This window comes from Macrotis lagotis, chromosome 7 (genome assembly GCF_037893015.1).
Source record: "Macrotis lagotis isolate mMagLag1 chromosome 7, bilby.v1.9.chrom.fasta, whole genome shotgun sequence".
Lineage (NCBI taxonomy): Eukaryota > Metazoa > Chordata > Mammalia > Peramelemorphia > Peramelidae > Macrotis > Macrotis lagotis.
In genome coordinates, this window is record NC_133664.1 from 153,908,568 (window position 1) to 153,935,581 (window position 27,014).

At 37.7% G+C, this 27,014-nt stretch overlaps 1 protein-coding gene and 1 long non-coding RNA gene across 12 annotated transcripts in view; one reads left to right on the forward strand and one right to left on the reverse strand.

Annotated features, from left to right (window-relative positions):
• The window catches only part of ATXN7L1 (ataxin 7 like 1), a 267,712-nt gene extending 244,523 nt beyond the window's left edge, over positions 1-23,189 (forward strand). For 8 of the 11 annotated variants that reach the window (XM_074193946.1, XM_074193951.1, XM_074193953.1 and 5 more), the window contains 4 exons: positions 151-343; positions 6,194-6,315; positions 11,156-12,098; positions 16,409-22,393. In XM_074193946.1, coding sequence (XP_074050047.1) covers positions 151-343; positions 6,194-6,315; positions 11,156-12,098; positions 16,409-16,627 — 1,477 coding nt within the window. In that variant the 3' untranslated portion in view covers positions 16,628-22,393. Of the gene's footprint in view, positions 1-150; positions 344-6,193; positions 6,316-11,155; positions 12,099-16,408; positions 22,394-22,429 lie in introns of those variants that run through there. The other 3 variants (XM_074193956.1, XM_074193947.1, XM_074193948.1) reach the window with 3 other exon arrangements.
• LOC141493084 (uncharacterized) overlaps positions 21,823-27,014 on the reverse strand; it is a 39,618-nt gene continuing 34,426 nt past the window's right edge. Inside the window, exons 2-3 of the long non-coding RNA XR_012470110.1 lie at positions 24,774-24,971; positions 21,823-22,403 (exon numbers count right to left, since the gene is read on the reverse strand). This is a non-coding gene — a long non-coding RNA (uncharacterized LOC141493084). The remainder of the gene's footprint in view (positions 22,404-24,773; positions 24,972-27,014) is intronic.

Genomic DNA, 27,014 nt, shown 5'->3' on the forward strand with positions numbered 1-27,014 from the left:
TTCTCTCTCACTGAGGTATTATAAAGATTTATGATGTGGTCTCACAGAGAACTCTACTAACAAATAAAATAAACAACTATTCAGGCTTTGTAAAAACTGACTAAAATCGGAGATCTTAATAATGTTATTTTTTAATCTCTCCCTTACTAGACCATCATCTGCCAATAGTCTAAATAGCACCACATCTTCAAATCACAGCGGGTATGCACCAGAACTGCCACTACCCTCGATGGGAGGAGATCTAGCCAGCCGGTTATCCAGCGATGAAGGGGAAATGGATGGGACAGAAGATACAGAGAAGTTAGACTGTCATTATTCCTCACATCATCCTCGGCCTCTTGGGGTAGGTTTCTCCATGCTTCCAACTCTCCTTTTTCTGCTATGCTTCCTGAGCTCTCAGCTTCACAAGGCTCATAGATACAATGAGAGCGGCAGCAAGAGTTTTTGTGTTTGGGGAATGTGCTAGCCCTTAAGGTTGACTAACTACCATAAAAACACCCTCGAAAATTCTATAAGAGAGAAAAGAGCTGCAGGCTGATTATAATCCTTTAAACCACTGAGTATTTGTGGTCCACCTTGAAGCAGTAACACTTGAGGAATGGTTTTTATATAAGTGCACTTTGTGCACTGAACTCACAGCTTCATCCATCTAAAAACGGAGCGTCAGCTTTCAAGGGCTGCTCTCACCCATCTGCTCAAAGAACTGGCTGTCTTAGCAGTACCCCAGGCTGGCTGCTCTGGTTGGTTTTCTTCCCTGTTGCTTCTAAATTTTATTGTTATTAGTAAGCGTGACCATATGGCACTATAAACCAAGGAAGCTGGGTATGTCTAGGAAGTGGGGGGAGGGAGGATTATGTCAACATAAACTGATAAAAGGCATCTCTTAGACCCTTCAGCAGACATTTTTTAGATTAAAGTGGGGGGTTGTTGTCTTTTAGTAGTTAAATTGTGTTCCACTCTTCATAACCCTTATAACATGCTGCCCATGGGGTTTTCTTATCAAAGATATTGGAATGGTTTGCCATTTCCTTCTCCAGTGAATAAAGTCAAACAGGGATTAACTGATTTGCCCAGAGTCACACAATGAGTATCTAAAGCTGGATTTGAACTCAGGTCTTCTCTGACCCCAGGCCTAACACTCTATCCACTGAGCCTCATAGCTGCCTCAAATAGTGGTCCAACAAGGTAATAATGCTGGAAACATTTCATTTTTGACATGTGAACATTAGAAAGAGCCTCACAAAGGCAATGTCAATTGTATTTGTTGGTGGGATTGGGCTGGATTATGCGAGCCCCACTACTGCCCCACTTCAGTCAACCTATGATCTATATGGTACTTAGAAAGATTGATAATTTGACCAGCCCTAGGACTGCAAAATTGAGTCAGCTGGTCCAAGTTGCAGAGAGAAGACAGTTATTTGTTGTTTGAAATAAATTGTTTCTTCCTCTTAAAATAAGAGTATTGGAATGGGTGACCACTGAAGTCCCTTCCAGACCTAGCTCTCTAACCCTGTAACCTATCATTTTATTCATGCAAGGAACTCTGCTAATCATGCAATAGCCCAAGACTTTGCCAATCCACCAATACAGTGTCAGCAGTGGGCCAATAGCAAGTGAGAGCAGAGATATCTCTGCAGTTGCAAAACTCCCTTGTGGGTCTGAACTAGAATAAAATGTAATCAGGAAATGTTTAATAAAATACATAAAAACCTGGTACAACATGGATAATGTAATTTAATTTAAGATTTTCAAAGCCAATATGTGGACAGTAATGATCTATTTCTATCAGAATTTGATATTGGGTCAGAGCATTTACAAATTTGGAGGTGGTTGATTTTCTATCAAAAAAAAAAGAGTTGCCTTTTATAGGCCTTCATGACCTGAAGAATCTAGAGGTTGCTTAGATCTGAATGTGAGCTCTCTTCAAAGGACCTTACCTACCTTTTAAGATCTTTGCCAAGGAAAGCAGCTTTCCTAACAAAGGCTAAAGCAGGGAGTGGGTAGTGATCAGAAAATCAGGATGTGAATATTAGTTATCCTGCCTGGGTTGAAATAATCCCTACATAGTATTGCTAGCTAGATCCCAGGTTGGCAGAAACATTACAATTTCTTCTTCAGTTTTTAAATTCATCATAATCTAACATAGAAAATATTTTTCATGAACTGCCTCAGATTTGGGGCATAGTAAAATTTTAATCCCCCCCTTAAAAAAATCTCCAGCAGAAACAAAGGGATGTTTTCCCATTTCCTCCTGAGAATTGTACCATAAGATAGGTTGATTTTCAGGAAGAGTTCCAGTATGAGAGCTAAGCCAGTACTATATCTGGGATGAAGGCCAAAAAGCTGCTGGAAGTCCCAAAGGAAGGGAAAAAAGCTAAATTTGAATTATAGAGTCATTTGCAAACTTACCTAAGCCTTTGAGTCAGCCAAAGTCACCTTTGTACAGTCTCTCTTCTCCTTCATTTGGTCTTTTAAGATTCCTAATGTCGTAGTCATACAGTATTTAGTAAGTAGCATTATCCATATAGTTCAGCCATGTTTTAAATTAATCACTCAATCAACAAGTCACTCCTGCTAGACACTGGGAATATAAGTACAAAGACTGAAACATTTCCTTCTCACAGTGAGTTTACATTCTAGTAAGAGATACAAGTATATATGAATATATATATATATATATATATAGTATAACTATAAAGTTGATAAGCATATATGTATATGTGCATATGTGTAATCATTACAAAAAAGTTTGGGAGAGAGGGCATCAATGATTAAGGGGATTAGGAAAGACTTCATGCAGAAAATGGCACCTGAGCTGTTTTTAAAAGAAGAAATGAATCCTCTAAGGCAGAGGGATTGCATTCTAGATGTAAAATGAAATTTAGAAGTGGTATATAAAGAAAAAGAGAAGGCCATAGAAGACTTTCTAAAAATTATCTCATTGATGAGATGTTTTCTCCTAGATGAGTTCTTTGGCATAACACCTGTACATACTCCTACTTTTGAATTTCTTGTCCCAAAGAGCTATAACATCTCAAGAGTCATCAAAAAGACCTCAAAAAGTCCTAGAACAAGTTTTTTTTTTACCACATCTCTGATGATGGGGCATCCTTTCTTCTTGAAATGTTTCAGAAATTAAGGACTCATTCTCTTCTTAGACAAACTTTTCCATTTTGGGACAACTCTCTTTGGTAGCCCAATACTGAACTAAAGTTTGCTTCTCTGCAACTTTGACCCATCATTCCTACTTCTGCCCTGATACTACAGATTATATAATTCCAGAGTTGCAAGGGGTCTAAGAGGCTATCTAGTCAAATGTGAAACCCATCCATGGTCCTGTTCTGCAAGGTCCTTAATAAGTGATCATTCAACATTTGTTCAAACCTACCATTTAACAGATAATTGTATTCTGCTTTTAGGTAGTGGAATTGTTGGAAAGCTTTTCCTTTGTATGATCTAGAACCTGCCTCTCATAACTTCTATCCAGTGCACAAAAGAATGAACCTAGCCCTCTTCTATATGACAGTCCTTCAAGTACTAGAACATTGCTAACATGATCCCCCTAAGTCTTCTCTTTTTCAAGATAAATATCATCATTTCCTTTAACCAGTCCTCACATAGCATGGTCTTAAGACCCCTTACCATTTATTTTGCCTTCCAAATATGATGCTCTCCAACTCATAAATGTACTTCCTATAATGTGGTACCCAGTAGTAAGCATAATACCTCAGATATGTTGTCCAAAGCAGCACAGGTAGGACTTTACATTTATCATGATTAATTTTTGCTCCACCATTCTTATCTGTTGTGGGAGCTGTCCTTTCTAGCTTTAAGTCAGCTGCAATTTTAATAGCCACTTTATTGACTGCTTTGTCAAAGTAACTGATAAAATGTAGACTTATCATAGTTCAATATAAAACAATTCAGCCTTGTAGAGAAAGTTGAATATATTTTACACATAAGAAGGGAAGTCTTTTTTACACTGAAGACTTGTATCTCTCTCCCCCTTCCCCAGGTCTTCAGTTATGTAGCAAGACTATGGTTACCTTGATTTTGGGCACTATGTTCATAACTATTAGTGCAGCTTATGGTGTTTGTTGACTAATTTTGACTGATTAAGATCATGTGAGTTTTTTGGTCTGCCAGGTCATACTGTTTGGTCATCTTGTACTTTTATGGGACTAAAACACTCCAGTCCTTTACTCATAAGTTATTATTCAATTGAATTTACCCCATTTTTATCTATAAGGTTTGGGGGTTTTTTAACCTTGTTCATAAAAGATTTTGACATGAGTATACAACAAAGTGAATTTTCTCCAGCTATTATGAGATTTGATTCAATTCAACCTGTATTTATGCAGCTTCTGCTCTATATAAACATCCATTAGGAAGAATACAAAGAAAAAAGAGAGCATAGATCCTAACCTTAATGACCTTCAAAATAGTGTCTAACATAGTGTTGTGAGACAGATAAAACACATAAATAATTCCATATAAACTATGGTGACATGGAAAATAGATTTTGAATAAAGATACCACCAAGTTTACAGTAAGAGATCAGGTTCCTAAGGAAATCAATCAGGAAAAATATCATAGAAGAGCCACATTATGCACAGCTATTCAAGGAATATATAGGCTGAGGATTAACATGTAAAAGGGCAAACAGAAAGGAAAGCGAAGGAAAGATATGGAGACTGAAATTAATATTTTTGTTGTTAAATTGGCTTTAGGAAAAGGAATAGAAATGAGAACCATAAGGAGAGTGTCCTGACTGGGTCTAGAAGGGCCCTGATGGGAAGGCAGCTCAGTAAAGAGGATAGAATCCCAGTGGGATCTATCAGATCCCTACTGACACCACTGAATGTGAAACAGTGGGCCAGTTGCTGAGCTTATTTCTTCATCCACATAATGCACCAAGTAACTACCACTCAGCAGTTATTATCATTGTTAAATTAGGTGCATATAAAGCCCTTTGTAAACTCTAAAGTACTCTGTAGAGAAGGGTTTCTTAACATTTTACATGTGTCATGGACCCCCTAGGGCAGTCATATGAAACCCATGAATCCTTCCTCAGAATAGTGTTATCAAATGCATCCAATAAAGTACATGGGATTATGTGGAAAACCAATTATAGTGAATAGTTACCCAAATAGTTAAAAAAAAATCCTGTGCACAAGGTTGAGAACCCTTGATTTAGAAGCATTATGATACAGTAGATAGAATATTGGAGTCAAGAAAACCTGAGTTTAAATCCTTCCCCCAGCATTTATTAGCTGTGTGGTATGAGGCAAATCCCTCACCTCTTTTAGTCATTGGTTTCCTCATCTTTAAAATGAGGGGTTGTGCTTAATGACCTCCATTAGCTCCTATGATCCTATTGTACGCCAGTATTTTTATTAGAAGATTAGATAGGTAAGTAAAACTAATAGAGGGCCGGCTAGGTGGCTCAGTGGATAGAGCACCAGCCCTGGAATCAGGAGAACCTGAGTTCAAATATGGCCTCAGACACTTAAAATTACCTAGCTGTGTGGCCTTGGGCAAGTCACTTAACCCCATTGCCTTGCCAAAAAAAAAAACTAATAGAGGACTTTAAAGCATAGCTTTTATAATAGAAGAGTTTCTAGAGTACAAGCCAATATTTTCATTTCATAGATGAAGAAACTGAGGTCCAAAGAAGTTATTTAACTCACTCAGCATCATACAGATAGGAAGGGACAAACTTTTTGTTTTGTTTTGTTTTGTTTTGTTTTGTCTCCAAATTTTGTCTCCAAATTTAGCATTCCTCCCGTTAAACTAAACTGCCTATCATAACTTTTCCTCTCATTGCTGCCCTTCTGGTTAAGTCTGGTAGGGCCCTTCATGTTCAGGTCAGGATTTACATTTGGATCTGACAAGATTAAAAAATTAGGCCAGGGGTTAAACAGACTTCATTACCTACTACCGCCACCTATACCTCTATTCTTTTTCAGGTCAGAATTCTTTTGTAAATTTAGTCTTTGAAAAGCAGACAGCTCTAGTGTGGCTTGATGCTAGGTTGCATCTAGATTTCTGCACAAAACCTGGATTTCAAACTATCACAAAACAGAGGTGTTTTTTAAGAGTTTGCGCATGAGTGTATTTATGCAAATGTTTTCCCTCTATAGTTTATATTAGCTTATTAACCTGTAATTAAAATTAAAATGTTTTGTTTCAGTTTTGTTCATTTGGGAGTCGCCTCATGGGACGAGGGTATTACGTGTTTGATCGGAGATGGGATCGCTTTCGATTCGCACTAAATTCTATGGTAGAAAAACACTTGAATTCACAAATGTGGAAGTAAGTGAAAATTTCCCCTGCAATATATTGTTATATGTTTTCCTTTATGTCTTTGAATAAATAACATTGTGGTCAACCTCAGAACCAGAAAGAAAGCTTCAAGTCCTGCCTTTGGCATGCCATATTTCCCCATGTAAAAGACACACCCTTTTTTGAAAAATTTGGGGTCTAAAAACTGGAAGTGTTTCATGTAGTGGTTAGAGATTTTATATTGGCATTTCTCACTTTTGGGGGCTTGTTATCTAGGTGCTCATTGTTTTACATTTGTACCAGTGTATTAGGTTACATTTTACCATGTTCTGCCCAGAAATGGCTCAGAAAAGATTTTTTGTACAGTCCTGAGTTCAAGTTCAAAGTGATCCAATTTGCAAAAGTGATTGGAAATCCTGCTGCTGAACAGCAGTTTGGTCCTCTTCCAACTGAAAAAACAATCTGAAACTGGCTAGGGGAAGAAGAAACCCTACTGAAAACGCTCCAACAGAAGAAGGCCATGAGAGGCAAGGCAGCAAAATGACCTGATTTAGAGAGGGAATTAAAGAGCAAAGAGCGAGTGGAATTCCTGTGTCCACAAAGATGATTCAGCAGGAGGTAAGAATAATTGCTGATGAAAAAGAAGTTACTGATTTCAAAGGAGGACACAATTGGTGCTTCAGATTCATGAAATGGAATGGACTAAGCATTCTTACATGCACCACACTTGCCCAAAAGATGCCTGAAAGCTATGAGCAGGACTTTGAATTTCATGATGAATAAAACTTGAGTTCAGTAACTTCATACAATACATTTTTTTCAAATTTCAAGGCCAAAAATTAAGAAATGTCTTATATGTGGGGAAATACAGTATAGTGACTGTGACTCTGAACAAGTCACTTCATCTGTAAGCATTCTAGGCAACTAAGACTAGAGATTGCAGAGAATGTGTCAAATTGCATTGGTGGAAGAGTTTTCTGTGCCAGTGAAATCAGAGGTTCAATCTCTAGATTTTATATATATATATATATATATATATATGAGAGAGAGAGAGAGAGAGAGAGAGAGTAATCTATAGGAGGTAAGACTAGCAAAATGGGAAAGGAGTAAAATTTGATTCTTGGTTCTTGCTCTTCCAACCTTTCCTGTTAGGTCTTCCATCACCTTGGTATCTGATCCTTTCTAACTCCCCCACCCACCCACTTCCACCTGTCCACAGTTCCTGTTCTGTATTCTATTCTTTCATTGTATTACTTTGAAAATGGATGTCATAATGGCTGTTGATAGCTAAGATGTTGACATCTGGGGCTTAATATTTCCCAAGGATAATTGCATTTTAATAAAATCTTTAAAAAAAAGCTCATCACCTAAAACCCCAATGGAGTTGACTGAATGGCAGTAAGCTTAATATTTTGGGGATGAGAATCCTTGCCCAATACCTCCCTCAAATCACATTTGCAAAGACAGTCATCTTCTCTATTCAGCAATGGAAGTGGACTTAAGGTTTTCTGGTAAGCTACATTGGTACATTGGTTGTTTCCCTTCATTCTCAAAGATCAAAATGAAATCATCATATTGAAGGTCAAAGTACAGTATGACCAACTGTGACTGTTTAGACCGATAGGAACTCAGAATCCTCTACCATAAGTCAGGCACAAAAGGTCCATATGAATATTTGGAATAGAAATATCTCTAAAATTGTACATCCCAAGTTTCTTTTAAATTATTGCACATCAATATCACATATTCTTTGGCTTGATGCCCATCCTTATGGTCCATAATTCTGATGAAAACAATACTAAAGTTTGCTCAGTGCACGTTCTCTATATAAGCCAAATTAAGAGATTAGAAAAGTGCATCTCCTGGATAAACCTTCCTCTCCATTTATTGGCACTTTTCTTCTCTTCAAGTCCAACTCTTGGTAGTCCTTTTCATATTATTACCCTCCAAAAAATATGAAATTTGATTTTTCCCATGCCAGTTGAACTAAACATCACTCATAATGGGCTGTGGATTGAATGTTAATATAGTTGTAAGGAAGGAAATGAAGCACATAACTCTTCCATATTCAAGGCCCCTTGGGTCTGAACGAATATTGTTTGTATCCACTAAAGAGGCCTCCAGTTAGCATTGCATATAAGGTCTTTATCTCTAATTATTTGGACACCAGGTAATATGAAGTGTCTGCCCTTCTTGTGTTCTCCAGGAATCAGGAGGACTCTTCAGATGCTTGATTCATGTTGAAAAAAAAAAACAGAGTTTACCTTTGTCTGAATCCCTGGTGTTCACTCAGATGAAATTCAGGATTCCCCAACCCACATCCCACAAGGCCTTTACCACCCAAACATTCTTTTATTCTCCAACTGTGTGTTTGTGTGTGAGTGTGTGTGTGTGTGTGTGTGTGTGTGTGTGTGTGTGTGTCTCATTTCCCCCATCACTGAGCAACATTAAAGCTAATTTTGAACACCCCTTAAGGTCCCTTTATAAACATCCACTGGACCCAAACCTGGAAGAATGAAGACTGAGGAAGGCACTGAATATGACAGGAAAAAAAGAAAGACCAAGATTAACTTTTAACCTTGCTCACATGCCTATTGACAGAAGACCTGTACATTTTCAATAACTTATTAACGTGTTTCAGTTTCCATATCACATAGAAGTTACCTGAGAGCTTAAATGGAAACAAGTCTAGCAGCTCAGAAAACCACTGCCTTTTGGGTTCTCAGAACTAATTATATATGGATTGAGAAAACTACCTCCTGATTCAAGGTGGCCACTCCAAGTAAAACACTTTCTCCTACTTCTCACCTTGTCCTTCTGTTGCTCTTCACCTGTATAATGCCATGCCCCAGCTTGGCTCTTTTGTCTCCCTGCTATGGTAAGAGGATAGAAAGAGGAGGGGAAGGTCAAAAATTGTGGTTCAGCTGCCCAACTATGCAGGCAAGGAAGGAGCACTTCCCCTCTGAGACTGATGTGAAAAAGCAAGGTTGTGATGTGTAGCCCAGAGGGAAAGGCTTTACCTTAAAGAGTGAAAACTAGTAGAATACAGATCTTGCTTTTAAAAATGGAATTTAAATGTTCAAAGTAGGATAAATAATATGGTTTCTGGTATTGTCTTGATAACAACCAAAAACAGAAGGCAGAAAACTGAGTGTTCCAAGCAGTCGTGTCCATTTGGGATGTACAGGTTTGGTATGTACTTGAGCATTTACATCCATTAAAAATCTCTGGCATTAAAAATTGTGGACATACATAGTCTAGAGACAGGAAAATCTGTTTTATTTTTTTTTAGGTTTTTTTTTTTGCAATGCAAATGGGGTTAAGTGGCTTGCCCAAGGCCACACAGCTAGGTAATTATTAAATATCTGAGGCTGGATTTGAGGAAAATCTGTTTTCAAATCCTATCTTAAACTTTGAGCAAGTCAGCCTCTCCAAAGCTGTAAAATAGATTATTTTAATAATCTGATAGGACCTGCCTCAGAGACTTTTGGGGTTCAAACAACATAATACCTAAGGCAGAGATAAACCTTAACATGTTAAATGTCAGATGCTATTATGACAAAGAATTCCTAATCCCTGATAGCTCCCTTTCTCTGTGCATACATCTCCCCCACTAGACCTGGGAGTGATCACTGCATCAACTTTCCTTCCACAGATGCAGGAAGAAATGTCTTAGATGACAATCCAAGCCCCTAAGAGTGGTTATTGTTGGGGGCGGGGAGGGAAGAGTAGTGGAGGAGCAGGCAGGGGATAGCAGCAGAGGAAATTCAGCTATGTGGTCTGAAACCACCTTTTCTCATTGACTGCCAAAAGGGAATTTGTCCTGAATCATAGCCTCCAAGGTCAAATTAACAGGAACTTATGCCCCTGAATTCACCTGGAAAAATATTTGCAAAAGAATAAACTGGAGACCCCAAACAGATAGAAATGAAATTTGATTTTTATGGATTATGGATTCTCGAGAACAGTCATTTTATTGTGTGGACCCAGGAAAGAGTAGAGTAAGAGAAAGAGGGGGAACCCAACTACTTTGGATTGGGCTTAATTATAAGGAGGGAAATTTGACCAAGTTATACTCCAGGCAAAGTTGACTAGACCTCAGGGAGCAGTGACTATGACTTTGGGAGAGCTTTGGCAAATCAGCATACAACAGGAAAGTGTTGGCCAAGGTTAGAGCCTCTTACTTCTCTTCAAGCCAGTACCTTGATGCAGAACTAGTTCCTTACTTTCCTAAATTCCAAATGAACATTTCCCATTAAAAAGAGATAAAGATGAAACTGCTTAAGGAAAGTATCAGTGAATAGCACTAAATTTGTATTCCAGACTGCACTTTTGCCTTTCACATGTGGACCTATCTAAAATTAAACAACTCTAGCACTCATACATGGGGAATAGACTAGAATTTGGAACCCTCAGACCAAGGGAAATAGCATGTTCTGGTGCAAAGAGAATTGTTAGAGGGTCTGTAACCTAAGGCAAGTCATTTTATCTCTCTTGGTCTCAGTTTCTTCATCTATAAAATAAGGAGAATGGTCAAGATGACATTTAATGTTCTTTGCTGCTCTAAATCTATAACCCTATGATAAAATTTTTTTTTAGAAAATCTATTACTACAAAATAAAATCTTAAAGAAAAAAAAGAAAATCTGTTACTAAAATTTCCAATAACAATATAAGGGTAAGGGTGAGAAGAAATGATATGTAGGGGCAATAATGAAGGATCTGGCATTCTGAAGGTTTTTGTTTTTCATGGTTTGGTTCCCAAGAGGTTCTCTTTCCCAGCCTGAACTGCTCAGACCTGATCTGAGTTTCACAAGGACATTGCCAATGCTGATGCTTGCTGTCTTTTCTCATTTTTCTTTCATATTTAGGAAGATTCCTCCTGCAGCAGATAGTCCCATGCCCTCGCCAGCAGCACATATCACCACCCCTGTTCCAGCATCTGTTTTACAGCCTTTCAGCAACCCTAGTGCCGTGTATCTTCCTTCAGCACCCATCAGCTCAAGAATCACTTCTTCTTACATAATGACATCAGCCATGCTCTCAAACGCAGCCTTTGTGACAACGGCGGACACGAGCTCCATCATGTCACACACCACAGCTTTCCCCCATGTGGCTGCAACGCTAAGCATCCTGGACCCGACTTTTAAGGCTCCATCTGCTCTGTCCCCAGTGCCAGCTGTCATCCCTTCCCCCTCCCACAAGCCATCCAAAACAAAAACCAGCAAATCCTCAAAGGTTAAAGACCTGTCTGCCCGTGGCGATGAGTCTTCGAGTAACAAAAAAAGAAAGCCACAGTCTTCTTCCTCTTCCTCCTCATTAACCTTGCAGACATCTCCCTCGTCTTCATTTTCAGGGCCCCACAAAAAGAACTGTGTCTTGAACCCAAGTTCAACACTGAACTCCTATCAGGCGACATCTTCCTATAACAGTCTGTCTGTGCACAATACAAACAATGGAACAAGTCCACTCAGTGCCAAACTGGAGTCCTCAGGACGGACTTCACTGTCAAGTAGCTCCACAGACTCAGTAAAACACATGAGCACAGGAGTCAGCGGCATTGACTCCTGTGGCCTGGCAGTGCCCTCCCTGGTGCACCATGCTGGGGATCTCTCCCTGGCTGCACACAATGCAGTGTCTTCTCTACCCCTTTCTTTTGACAAATCAGAAGGGAAAAAGCGTAAGAACTCTAGTTCTAGTAACAAAGCCTGTAAAATCACTAAAATGCCTGGTATGAATAGTGTTCACAAAAAGAGCCCGTCCAGCCTTATCTCGCCGGTGCCAGATCCTGCTAACAGCTCCATCGCTCGGCAGGTAAGGGACCCCACACAACCTGGTGCCTTTTTTTTAGGTCCCAGAGAAAATACGTCCTCACCAGTGTCATGGTGGACTGAATGAGCTTATCAAAGAGAAGTAGTGATACCCTGTCCAGGCTGGTGATACCTTGACCAGGGAATCTTAGATATAACTAGTTAGGTAGAAGAAGGGAGGGGCAGGAGATAGAATGCTGCATTTGGAATCAGGAAGACCTCAATTTGAATACTACTGCTGGTACTTGTCTTGTGAACATGGGCAAGTCACTTAACCTCATTGGGCCTCAATTTCTTCAGCTGTAAAATGGGGATTATAACACCTGTAATACTGCACAGAGTTGTGAAGATCATGAGACAATGTATTTTAAATGCTTGAAGTGCTACATAAATATTTGTAATTATTATCATTATTAGTAGTACCTCCAAAGGCTTGAATGTTTTTATTGTTCCTTTTCTATTTAACAGTTTGGGTTAGTTGATCCAGATGGTCCCATCTACCTCTTCAAGGCCAAGAATTCCCCTTCAGTATTCTCTGCCCCTCTGGTCCTTTCTTCTCATTAACTGGTTCTTCCCAGATCTTCTCTTAAGGAATATTCTTAGGCTAGCTATGTCTTCATTGCTCTCCAGGCTCCACTCCTAACTCTCCAGACTTTCTCTGCCCATGATCTTGCCTTTCTTTTATTTCCCCCCCACACACACACACACACAATATTAGAATGTAAGCTCCTTGAGAGCAGGAGCCATCTTTTCTTACTTTCTACATGTTTCCAGTGTCTAATTAGCATTCTCCCTGGGGGGCAGCTGGGGGCATAATGGATAGAACATTGGCCCTGGAGTCAGGAGGACCTGAGTTCAAATACGGCTCCAGACACTTAATAATTACCTAGCTGTGTAGCCTTGGGCAAGCCACTTAACCCCATTTCCTTGCAAAAAAAAAAAAAGTGCATTCTCCCTGACCTAAAGTAAGTGCTTAATAATGCTTTTTAACTTATTTCCTCCACACATTCACTCTCTCCTAAGGTGCTGGGTTCTTTTCAGAACTACAAGAAAGAAATTCAGGGGATGGGATGAGAGAATAAGGACTTTCCTTCTAATAGAAGGATATGTTTTATTCATATGCTGTCATTTTTATTCTTTTATTTTTAAATTTTGAGTTACATATTTCCCTCATTCCTTCTCCCTCTTGAGAAGGCAAGCAATTTACCATAGATTATATATGTGCACACATGCAAAATATTTCTACATTAGCCATGTTACAAAAGAAAACAAGACCAATAATAATAATAATAATAAAGTAAAAAAGTGTTTCAAACTGCATTTAAATTGTATCAGTTCTTTCTCTGAAGGTGGTTAGCATTTTTCATCACCAGTCCTTCAGAAGTGTCTTGGATCATTGTATCACTGCAAATAGCAAAATGATTCACTGTTGATCATCATGTTACAATGTTCTCCTGGTTCTTTTTTATTTCACTTTGTATCAGTTCATGTAAATCTTCCCAGGTTTTCCAATTCAGTCACTCTGAACCTGTCTCCCCTACAGCTGAAAGGCAAGTTCCTGTGGTAGTAGCATAGAAAGAAGCAGGCTTCAGGTGAATGGCTCTGGGGTGTAGCAAAGCCTACAAAAAATTATCAGAGGAACAGAACTAACTTTCTCCAGTTAAGTCCCCAGAAGTAATCAAATTCTTTAAGCGCTACACACTACAAAGTCTGAAGGGGAGGAAATGGTCAGAGAGCTCTACCTGCTGTGCAGTCAAAGCCCAACATTGGGTTGACACAGAAAACTGAAGGGAGTGGCCCCACTGTAGATGAATGAAGAGTATTAGTGTCTCAAAGGCAAAGTGATTCCTAAGGTGGTTAGCTCTAGTTTGGCTAAAAAAAATTTTTTTTAACTTTCATCCTATGTGATCCCTAATTTGCTTAGTTACCAGTGACTGGGTTTCTCAACAACTGCTTGTCCAAATTAAACTTTGAAATATTAACTTGGAAAGAAATGATAAAATGAGTCATTCAAATAGAACTTGGTCATGAGGCCATATTTCTTTTCCCTTTTCCCCCAGGTTTATGACATAAGCTAGAGCTATGAAAGACCTCTTCATTTTTCTTCCTCTCAGGCAGAGGAAAATGTACTTGAATCTGCCTGTACACCAAGGAAATCATAGGGAAATAGATGTGCTATATTCATCATCACTTTAAGATCTGCAAAGTGCTGTACAAAACTTAATTCATTCAGTCCTTACAACAACTCTATTTTACAGGTATGAAAATTGAGGCACATAGGTGCTATTACCCCATTTTACAGTTGGGGACACTGAGGCAAACAGATATTAAGTGACTTGCCTTGTCACTTAGCTTATAAGCTTCTCGGTTGAATTTGAACTCAGATCTTCTTGATTCCAAGTGCCGTAGTATGTATTGCACCATCTAGTGTTTCTATATAATATAACTTGGAATCAGGGTTCAAGTTGGTAACCATTTAAGGAGAAATGAATCAGGCTGAGGGACTAGGCTCAATAGGCATGGATAGGAACTTCATCTGTATCAGAATGGAAAGATGTTGATGTTGTAGGATCTTTCAGCAGTGATGGGTTTCTGTCTCTCATCCTATTGCACAAATCTACCAGTTTCTATCAGCAGAATAGTATGGGCAAAGAACAGTGCCCATGCCTTACCTTGGTATAGAATTACTTGGTTATTCCACTTAAGTTTGAAGACATGAATGGACATTAAGTGGTTAAAAAGATGTTACTATATTTTGATTATACCTGTTGAAGTATATGAGACTCATTAAAACATGTTAAGGGGATGCTGAGGAAGAGCCAGCCAGATAAAGTAGATGAAAATGTTAGTAAACATTTATTAAGTGTCTACTCTGTTCAAGGCACTGTCCTAAGCATTTGGGATACAAATACAAATAAAAAAAATTTCCCTCAAGAAATTTATACTCTAATGGGAGAAGGCAACACACAAAAAGCCTCTCAACCCCAGACAGGACCTGGGCAAAGCCATGACTTGGACAGAGAAATCCAAAAACAATAGAGAAGACTGTGCTGAGCCTCCTCTTTAAGATGAGGTCTTGGAGTTCTCAGCCTCTCTGACCAGTCATAGGGGCAAAGAATCATGAGTAAATGAGAATATCAGGCATTTTAAATCTTTCAGGAATCACAAAAGAACATGAGGGAAAGGGTCATTCCTGGAACTCTGAAAGGAAACACAATAGCTAAAAGCCAGGAGCTGAGAAGGCAAAGTAAAAAAGAGAACAAATGTTATCAGGTTATATTACACCAATATATCAACGAGGTGGCTGATATACTAAATAACAAGACTGAAAATTCCCACTTCTATAATTTTCAGCTACCTTCAGCTTCCATTGATTTGGATTATCTACACAAGCTATGATTATGATATTTAGGGCTTACTTAGGGGGCTAATAGCTAATATACCAGGCAGTTCTAAGGGTTAAGAGTAAAAACTTTGTCTTCATTCTTCTATTTTCCTCCCTACTCCTGCATAAAAGTTTACTTGAAATAATTAACTTGAGAATCGTAACTAAATCTATTCTAGGAAGAATTTTTTTACTTGTATAATTTTGCCTTTAACTTGATCATGGCAGCATGTTTAAAGGAAGTGAGGAAGAAAGATATTAAAGAAAAGAGGGAAGGAGGAAGGGTTTGCCATGGCTTTACAAATATTATCTAATTTGATCCTTAAAATAGCCCTGGGAGGTAGGTGCTAGAGAAAGCAAAAACGAACCCCTATTCTTTTGTCTCCTTGATAACTATGGAGCATTTGCTTCCTCTCCTGCCATGGCACATTGACCTAAGAAGAGTTAGGGGAAGGTTTTATATTAGGTCCATGACTCCCTAGGTAAAAGACAGCCTTTGTTAGAAGTAAGGACTAGGGTGGGGATGGTCTGCTGTGTTTTTGATCCATCCTAGATTCATCTAGGTGCTCACTCACAGACAGAAAAACTGGGTCTTAACTGAGTCAGCTGATTAACAGATCCCCTACCCAAATCACCATCATCCAAGACCCCATAATTTGCATTTAGGTCCAAGGAAATGAAATTTAGAATTTCCTTCCCTGCTCTGGAGCTGCTCCTTCAGAGATAGGATTGGATCATCAAGGGGCCTTTCGGAGGCACTGTCATTACCACCCTTCTAAGGCAAAAAGTCATGCTGAGTACCCTTCTTTGAAGCAAAAGAATGCAAACCTCTTTCTACACCTTCTTCCTTCCACCTTCTTTCTTCACACTTCATTTTCTTTCCCAAGCCAGGCTGTGGGTCTGAGTATTGCTTCATTGGTATCTTTCAGGTTGGAAAAAATAGCAGTGTAGCTTTGTCACAGTCCAGTCCTTCAAGCACACCTAGCCTGGCACACAACCGACAGGTGAGTGGCTTCAGTCAGAGCATTTTAATGCTTCCTCAAAAGCTTCCCAAGGGGCAGCTAGGTGGTGCAGTGGATAGAACACTGGCCCTGGAGTCAGGAGTACCTGAGTTCAAATCTAACCTCGGACACTTAATAATTACCTAGCTGTGTGGCCTTGGGCAAGCCACTTAATCCCACTGCCTTGCAAAAAAAAAAAAAAGCTTCCCAAGAGGGGCAGCTAGGTGGCACAGTAGATAGAGCACCAGCCCTGGAGTCAGGCAGACCTGAGTTCAAATCCGGCCTCAGACACTTAATAATTGCCTAGCTGTGTGATCTTGGGCAAGTCACTTAACTACATTGCCTTAAAAAAAATTTAAAAAGCTTCCCACAAGATGTAGTTTCATGAAAGTTAGAGGGTCGTGTTAGGAGAGTACACAATATACATGGGAATTTTTACAAGAACTAGACAGAGAGTTCTTGAAATCTGAGGCAGGCAAAGCTCAAAGGATGAGTTATTTTCCTGAGCAAAGGAATAGAAATAAGAGAGAGCCATCTCAATCATGTTCCAGGCTTTCTCTGGTCCTCTTGTCTGATTCAGACAAAATATTTTGACTCCACAAATCTTTTGAACACCCACAAAATAAACAAACTGGGGAAGTATATGCAAAGGATTTATGATTTCATCCCAGTAGAGAACCACTGGTTTGAGAACTCATCCCACCAGCCCAGCTATGAATTTGGAAGTTGTCTCAAGTAAAGTTCAGTGAGTTTAAGATTTAACTAGAGTCACACAACTGGTAAGTGTCAGAAATGCAATCTTAGACTAGGCCCTCCTGCCTCTAAATGCCTATTCACTATGCCAAATTACCTCTATTTGATGGGACCATGGGGTCCTCAAAATGCTTACAAAAAAATGAAAACTGTGTTAGACCACTCAACTTTGATTTTACCTCAACCCAATATATCTTTTTAAAATTGCATTAATCTTTTGTTTTTGCTGTAGATCTTTTTATTGTTTTTTGAATTTTACAATTTCCCCCCAATCTCACTTCACCCACCCCCCACAGAAGGCAGTCTGATAATCTCTACATTGTTTTCATGCTATACATTGATCAAAATTGAATATGTTGAGAGAGAAATCATATCCTTAAGGAAAAAATCAAATATAATAAGAGATAGCAAAATTATATAATAATGATACCTTTCTTAAAAAAAATTAAAGGTAATAGTCTTTGGTCTTTGTTCAAACCCCACAATTCCCTCTTTGGATACAGATGATATTCTCCATCACAGATACCTCAAAATTTGATCTTTTGTTTTTAAATAACTTTCATTTCCAAATATTTCTCTTTGTCTTTCTTCCTTAGAGAATCCTTTCCCTGCAACAAAGAATAAAAAAGAGAGGAAAAACACAATTTAGCAAAACTAACCAAAACAAAGATCAATACAATAAATTCAGTCAATATTCCATATCCATAGTCATGTTTTTACATAATCTCCATTTCCAAATATTTTGTTCCTTGCCCCTTTAGAGAATCTTCCTTCTATAACAAAAAATTTTGAGACAGAAAAAGTAGCTCAGCAAAACTGACCAACATGTACAGTGACTGGAACCACATATTCAAAATTCCATACTCACAGTTCCACACCCTCTGCAAAAAATAGAGAGAGGTCTATTTTCCTTTCTCTTCTTAAGGACCAAGCTTGATCATTATAATTATACAGTATTTCATTTCATTTAGAAAAGAAAGTGATTTTTTTATTTGATTATATTATTTTTTTATTTTTAATATTTTTTCTACCATCACATCAAGAAAATTTTAGCATTCATTTTTATAAAGTTTGAGTTACACATTTTTCCCTCTTCTGGCAATGGTAGGCAGCTTGATATAATTTATATGTATGCTATCATATTATATATATGTCCATATAAGTCCCAACTGTGGAAGAATAAAACAGATCAAAAAGAAAAGAAAAATCACAAGAAAGAATAAAGTAATTGAAAAAAAAATATGCTTTTATTTATTTTGAAAGTCTCGTGTTGTATGAAATTGCTTAAATTTTGGATCTGAAAGAGAGTTTTTGTTAAGAACTTCATTGGATCACCTCCTTGCTAGCTCTGTAATAGAAATGATGGAATGTCACATAGTATGAACTATTAGGGAATCAAGGAACCAGAATCTTGCAACCACTTGCCATCCTAAAACCCATCAATTAACTTAGGTTGCTCATGGTACTCTTTCATTTAGTCCTCTAGGACCTCCACCAGGCCCAGCCTTTCAAAATTTCCCTCCAGTTTCCAAACTGTCAAGATGTTGAAATATATCAAGAACAAACTGATTGCACTAGTAAGCACTTGATGCTTTTTGATTTATGCAAACTTAGTTCCTTGGAAAGGCTCTGAAATCCATCTGCTATCCTAGTCTAGGATACTTTACTTAAGTCTGCCACTCTTTGGAAATGACATTCTATCCAGTACCCTGACCTGGAATAGGACCATGTTAAATTGACTTTACCACCCTCAGAGAGGAACCTCAAACTGGAATGCACTTACTACTTAGCTCATAGTGTTGTGATCAAGGCACTTTGTAAAACCTGTAAGTGCTTTAAAAATGTGAATTATCATTGTTTTTGTTTGTGGTTGCTGCTTATCTTATCATCATTATTATTTGTTATTGTTGTTGTTATTATTATTACAGTTTTGAAACAGGTTTTGCTATTCTTTTCTTTCCTAGAAGACCACAAACCGAACGGGCAGAATAAGGACTCTTCCATAATGAGGAAAGAAACCAACCTTTGATGTCCAATTCCCAGCCACCCTATCCCCACAGGTGTTAGGGGGTGGGGAGGGATGGGGCAGGAAGTGAAGGGAGAAGAGTATGCCCTAAAGTTGTATCTACCCCACCTTTTTAAAATCAATTTTAGGGTTAAAGAAAAAGGTGAAAGAAGAATAAGTGAATTTTCTATTTACTGAAAGTGGAATTGTGGTTTTAGTTGTTTTTGTTGATTTAGTTTCACTCCTTCTCTAGTTTCTGATGCTGCACTGCACCATCAGTTTGTTAAAAATAATTCAGAGTAGACATTCCAGAACCTCGGTTCCTGGTTGGCATCTTCCTTAACTCTTGAAGCTCTCACACAGACACTACTTCCTTTTCTTTTTAACTTTTTTTCCCCTCCTCATTCCCTCATACCTCCCATTACTCTGTGTCCAGCCTTGTCCTTTTAAAGGGAGCTGGATCTCACACTCCCATAACATTGAGAATGATGGAGGACACACTGTTTGTGAAAGGTCTGGGCCACGGACCCAGTGCACAGGGAGCAAGTGGGAATGAGAAGTTGTGTGAAGCTCTTGTTAATCAGGGTTTAAGCTGCCCAAAGGGGCATGAGCCAAATGCTGAGGGCAAAACTAATGATTTCAGTGTCAACCACACAAACATTTCAGGAGAGTTGCTACCAATGTTGCCCAACGTCATTATCTAGGTGTGTAGTTGGGAAAGAATAGCTTTGGAAGGTGTAACCAAGGGTTTCTCTTAGAGTAGAAGAAGGGAGTTGATCAAGATTAGGGACAAATGATCTGAGTCAGCAAAGCAGGTCCCTTTAAGGGGATGACACATCACATCCCACATTCCTACAAATTGAGGAACAGGCTTGTGTGTGGGGGAAACTGATCAAAAATGACTGCACCACAGTTTGTCCCCACCAACTTGACTATGATAATTCTGAATTTTTTAAGGAGCCTATCTCTTCCTCTCCCTTCCACTCTTGAAAAGCCCATACTTAGTGTCTGATATGCAAGAACCCAAAGTTGTAGGAACCAAAAGTGAACGGAACCCAATTGGGAGAGACACAGAAGCAACTTCAGGAAGGAATAGGGCTCCTGCATGCTGCTAAAGTTTTCATGAGTTTTCCACTGTATCCCTCACCTGCATCAGGTGAAAAAAAAAACTAACCACAAGGAGGAAAAAGGAATCTCCCTAGTGAAGGCACCTGAGAAAGAGGGGTCAGTACCACTTCAACACCTTGTATGGACAAACATAAGCATTTCTCAGCCAACACAAATTCTAACATACATCCATGAACCCATAGGCTATAGGGGGAAGGAACCACAGGAGTCACCACAAGACTACCAAATATGCATGTCCATCTTGCTTATCCCCAAGTATCCAGACATTGCTTAAGACTTCTCCAAAGCTCAATGTCTGCCAGCCTTATAACATGATCAGGTTATTCTTGGGCCCCCTGGGGCAATGGAATAATGGCATCCCATTGTATAGGAAGAAAGTCAATGTGTTAAAGGAGTGGAAAAGTTAAGTTCATAAGGGTGTGCTGGCTGGAATTGTGGAGGACATTTCAGAGTTGTAAGTTTGAGTGGAATAGGAAATGTCATTGGGGGCCAGTGGGTGATCATAGTGCCAGGAAGAAACTCAGAATCTTGAATTAGGATTTTTTGGTATTGATAATAAATTTAGTTATTAAAATAGATTTTACTAATTTCTTTAATATTAGACTAATTTGGGGGGTTGAGGAATAGAAATGCTGTGAAGTCTTTGTTACCAAATTAGACATTAATAACAGCTACATCTGGGCATAAACAGGTCCCCTGAATTCTTCCTTTAGCTTCCACACCCCACTCAATGATACTACTACTGTTGGGCTTCATCACACAACTGGAATTTGCAAAGATAAGAGGCAAACTGAATAGTTTGCATCAATGGAATTGCACTGACAGTGTTTCTTATAGGATTACTAAATTTTTTTATATATAAAATAAAGATTTTTTTAATCAGGAGTTGATAATAGGTACCAGGACATTAGTACAGAGGATTTCATTTTTATTTCTACAGTGTTAAAAGTGCACTTATATGCTGGTTTAATTATGTCTTGGAGAAAAAGAAGAGATTGCAAATAAAAGGGAGATTGTTACTTTTTTCTTTTTTAAAAAAATGCTTAAGACAGATTTTAAGACTTATAAATGTTTAAGCAATTATAATAAATAAGGCTAGACCCTTTGAAAAAATTTAGAAAATATTCTTAAAGTAAATTTTTATAGTGTTAATTTTGTAATAATTTATGTTTTACTATATTACAGAGCTAACTGACCAGAATAGTTTCAGAAACAATATGAAACTTAGGAAAGTTTAAGCAATGTTTATATTTTTAAAATGTTCTTTGAATTATGTTTTTATTGTACATTTCTTCAGACTGAAAAGTGTGTACATATCTTTGTTATTTTTGCACAATTTTTTTTGTCTTGTTCAGTTTTAGGAGCAGAAGTCTGTTTTTTTTTAAATAATTTATTTTATGTTGTAAAACTTGCAGGAATTTTGTTTTTGTTTTTAATCTCAACAACAAAGTAACCCTCTGTGATTAATGGACTGTTGTTACTTCTGGAGGGAAAGCAAAGGTTGTGAGATTCAGTGGCTGCTTCTGAGAAAGTTTTGACAGTGACTAAAGGAGCAATTACCAATTAATTACCAGTAGTTTGACTGCATTTTTAGCTCTTTCCACACATCTTTTCATTGGGAAGCTGGAATGTTGAGACTCTCCATCAAATGCTGCTTACATTTTTCAACTGGCTCTGAACTGAGTGATGACATTTCTGGAAAACTGAGCATCGTGAAAACTCATAGTATTTCTTCCTTCAAAACGAATCAATGGTTTACTTCCTAATATGTTACAATGCTCAGTGCAAAAAAAGAAATGGAAAGAAAACGTTTTGTTTTGGGTTCTTAATGGAGTTAAGCTGGACCAGTCTGTAAAGCATTATTAGTGTATCCATTCAACCATTATTTTTCCACCAACATTCATTGACTTTATTCAGCCCGTCCTGTCACTGCACACCCCAGTCACCTCCACTTCCATTTGCCTGAAGATCTTGTGATTTGTCTCCAGCAATAGAGGCTCCGAAGCTTTGGTTGTTCCACATACGCAATGCATAGACCTGTCAGCCATAAAAAAAAAAGCGACTTGGATAACTTGTATGCCTTCTTTTGTATCAATGTACCAATTGTAAATAATGCTGATCAACCTTTGTAGAGAATAGTTTATACAGCATATTCTATTATTGCTGATTCTCAGTGAAATATTGTTTTAAAAAAAGGAAAAAAAAAAGAAATTTTTCTATTTACACCTTATATTTTGTTATGCTGTCAACCCATGGCACTTTAACAAAACTCTATGGGTTTTGCATAGCTGGTTAGTCATGGGGTATATTAAATACTGTTGTTGCACAGAAAAGAATTTGCACCTGCTCTATTGTGCTTTCCTACTACAGATTTTAGAACCTTTTCCAGAAGACTTTTGAAGAAAGCATGTCCAATCATTCTAAAAAGAAAAAATTATATGCCATACTTGTAGAGTGGATTTCTTTTCTACAATCCATATTTTGTAACACTAAGTATTTCCATTCTTTGTCCTGCACCTTTATGTATTAGCACTATCAGATAGAATTCATTCCATGCTTGTGATAATTGTAAGCAGAATAAATGTCTAAAGTAGGTGTAAATAGTAAATTCTATGGCTTACAGTTTAAAAAAAAAAGGAAAAACAGAACAAACCTGTATCTGATTGATACTGCCATGGTTCATCACCAGGCCTGGAGATATTCTCTAGCGAGGGATTGTATTTTTGTTTTGGGTTTTTGTTTTTTGGGTTTTGTTTTGTTTTTTTTTTTTTTTGCTTTTTTTTGTAACATGGCTTTGTAAATAAAATAATTTATATGTTTGTAAGAAAAATGTGCTATTGTTATTTATTTTTATATAAATTAGACATAGCCTTTTTTATTAGTCCTTGTATTTCCTGTTCTCTAGTAGCAACCCACAAATTCTGCAAGACAAACCAACTAAAAAAAGATAAAGAGAATGAAGTGTAGTCTTTCCACATGCTAAAGTTGTTTTTTTACCCCTTTCCCAGTGAAACTAAATCTAACCATTTTGGGGTTTGTTTGATTTTTTTGGTAGTAGAATCAAATGAGAATGTATAGATTTCTCCAAAAATTATAAGATCATGGATTTGGGCCTAGAAATGACCTACCTTCTAGGTCCTCTTGTCCAGTGTTCTCATTTAAGTGATGAGAAAACTGAGACCAGAGAGGTGGGACTTAATTTGCCTGAGGTCACATATGTAGTAAAGCTGGAATTTGAACTCAGGTTCTCTTGACTCCAAGCCCAGTGCTCATTCCACTGCCTCATTTTGATGCTCAGCTCAAACTAATAGATGTGGACTAAGTGGTAGCTTATTTAGGCAAGAGATCTCTTGGGAAAATTTAAATTCCTAGAATTCCTTTAACCTTCACCCACAAGAGATAACTAACCCTGAGATTCATCAACTCCAGTCCTGAAAATACTACAGCACAGAATAGTGATGAACCTCTTACCAGACATTCTATGACTATTTCAAATTCCTTGGGGCATCATGGCTAATTAATTCCCCTTGTCCCCTACTTGTATCTTGTGAAAAATTGTGAACCTTAATATCAAAAATCACATTGGATTCCTATATTAATCTGAGTCTCCCAATGAGAGCTTTTATTTATTGTAGGTCCAGAAAAATCCAAATTAAACACAGAAAGATGGCATTTTAGTCTGGGTATACCCCTTAAATGTTTTGAAGTAATGATGTTGTATATATGTATCACCCGAAATAGTACAGTTCTGATGTTAAATTACTTTTTTTCTGATTGTGACTTCCTGAAGGAGATGGGTGTTTATGATTCCATTATTTACATCTCTGCTACTGCAGAGTACAAGCCCCCTTCAACTTAGTAAACAATCTTCATGAGTGACTTGCTGTGAAGTTTGTTTTTTAACACAAGTCTACATTTATCTATATTATATTTCATCTTGTTAAATTTGGTCCATTGTTCTAGCTTGTCAATATTTTTTAAAATCCTGTCATACATCTGTACCTCCCAAGACTGTGTCATCTACAGATATGATAAGCCATTTTTGTCTGCCTCCATCCATTCCATGTCATTGATAAAAATTGTCAGTGCAGGAAAAAAGACAAATTTCCCAAAGCAATCCACTAAGACCCTTTCCCCCAAGTTGATGTCATAATATTTCTTTGGTCCTGCCATTCAACTAGTTCTGAATCCACCCAATGCCACTTCTAATCCATTTGTCTCCTTCCTGTCCAAAAGAATAATAGGAGGGGTACTACCCTTTCTTTGATGAAAGAGAGGTAAAATCACAGCATTCTGTGATCTACCAGTCTAAGAAACCTGCCCAAAACAGAAATGAAGTTTACATTGAAAGGATCAATTTTATATTTTTCTTTTCTAGATTTTTACAAATCATTCCTTTAATAGTACCTTTTTGAATTTTGTCTAGACTCAAATCAGCTTGCTAGTCCTGGGATCAAGCACCAGAAGTTCCAGTCTTCCACTGTTCAAACATCTTGTTCAATTTTGTTGTTGCTGTTTTTCAAAAATCACTGACAGTGGTTCATCAATCACATCCATCAGTCTGGCAATAAGAATTTATTTAGCACTTATGTGCCAGTCATTGTGCTAAGTGAAAACAAAAGCAAGTAGTTTTTTTTTAGTATGCTGGAATATAATTCATCCATGCCAAGTCATTTGAATTCATCAAGGTCACAAAGCTGCTCTCTTACTATTTATTTTCTTAACATGAATTTGTACTCTCTGATAATGATTATCATTCTGTCCTTTCTAGTCTAAAGATCATATTACCTTTCTGAGAAAACAAAAATAAAATCGGCATTGAGTATTTCTGTCCATAGACCATTGTTCTTGATCATAGCCACTTCAATCCCCAACAGTGCTACTCCTCTACTGTCTTTTCTCTACTACACATAATTGAGTCTTTTTGGATTATCCTTAATATTTATCTCCAATCTCAGCTTATTATAAAATCCTTAAGCAAACACACAAATCATTTGCATTCAGCCTCCATAATCTGCCCCATGTGTCTTAAATCTAAATTCATCAATAAGTTCTCTAACAGTTTCTTTATTTGTTCTTTATTGGAACAGCTTTTCCTACATCTAAATAATGTCATTCTGGAGCACCACCAAAACTTTCCTGTGCTGAATTCCTTTAGAGAATTAAAATTCATGAGATCTTCATTCTTCCTCTGAATCTGTTCACATCTGCTTTCCCAAAATAGAGTACATATCAGAATATACCCTGCTTTCCTTTTCTCCCCTATCCTGAATTTTAAAATGAAGTGACTATTTCACTCCCAAAGTTTCCAATTATGCCCCCCCATTCTTTCTTCTGCTTCCTACACATTTAGAAGGATGAAATTATTGTTAAGATAAACCAAGAGTTGAATACTCTGCTTTTGGTATAGACAAAGGTCCAGAAGATGAAGAGAAAATTGTAGTCCCTATTCATTTCTCTATCAATTTTTTTTTAGGTTTTTGCAAGGCAGATGGGGTTAAGTGGCTTGCCCAAGGCCACACAGTTAGGTAATTATTAAATGTCTGAGACCAGATTTGAACCCAGGTACTCCTGACTTCAGGGCCAGTGCTCTGCCCTGGCCGCCCCTCTCTATCATTTTCCATGCCAAACTTTATTTGATTTCTGAATTCATCCATTTCTTCATGTCCAGGTGATACATTATATTCTTTTTTATTGAAAAAGAGCTTTGTACTTCACTTAATCTCCATTGTTCACTCTCTGGATATGGATGTTATTTTCCATCACAAGTCTTTTAAGATTATCTTTGATTATTGTGCTGCTGAAATGAACAAGTTCATCATGGTTTATCATCACTCCATGGTATTGTTAGTGTATTCTGCTCATTTTACTCCACATCATTTCAAGTCTTTCCAGGCTTTTCTGAAATCTTATAGATTTCTGATTTCTTATAGGACAACATACATTTTCCACAATTTGTTCAGCCATTTCCCAATTGATAGGCATCCCCTCAATTTCTAATGCTTTGTATGGGGGTGGCTAGGTGGCGCAGTGGATAGAGCACTGGCCTTGGATTCAGGAGTACCTGAGTTCAAATCCGGCCTCAGACACTTAATAATTACCTAGCTGTGTGGCCTTGGGCAAGCCACTTAAACCCATTTCTTTGAAAAAAAATTAATTCTTTGTATGGTATATTATTTTACAAAAATATTATTTTCCATCATATTTCCCTCTCATTCTTGGATTTCATCAGGTGAGTATAATTTTTAATATGCTATGTCACTAACTCTTTTATCTACTCTGTTCTTTGTTAATAAGTTATACCTTTTTAGACTCATATTCTCAGTCATGAGACTCATTCACCAAATCTTACCATACATTGACAGGTGTAGTTGGAATATTGGTTGGTTTTGCTAAATTGCTTTTTTTCCTTTTGATTTTGTTACAAGAAGTGATTCACTTAAGGGGGAGAGAGAATGGATCTATTCAGAACTGCACATTGTATTTAAAAACTGACTAGCAAAAGTAAGATTCATTTGTTTTTTTTCTGATATCTATGTAGACAAATTGTCTCCTTGCATTAAAATCACTCATCCAATATGCCTATTATCCATATTTTCTATATATGAGAGACAATGTAGAATGGTAGGATCATGAATTATTTTATTA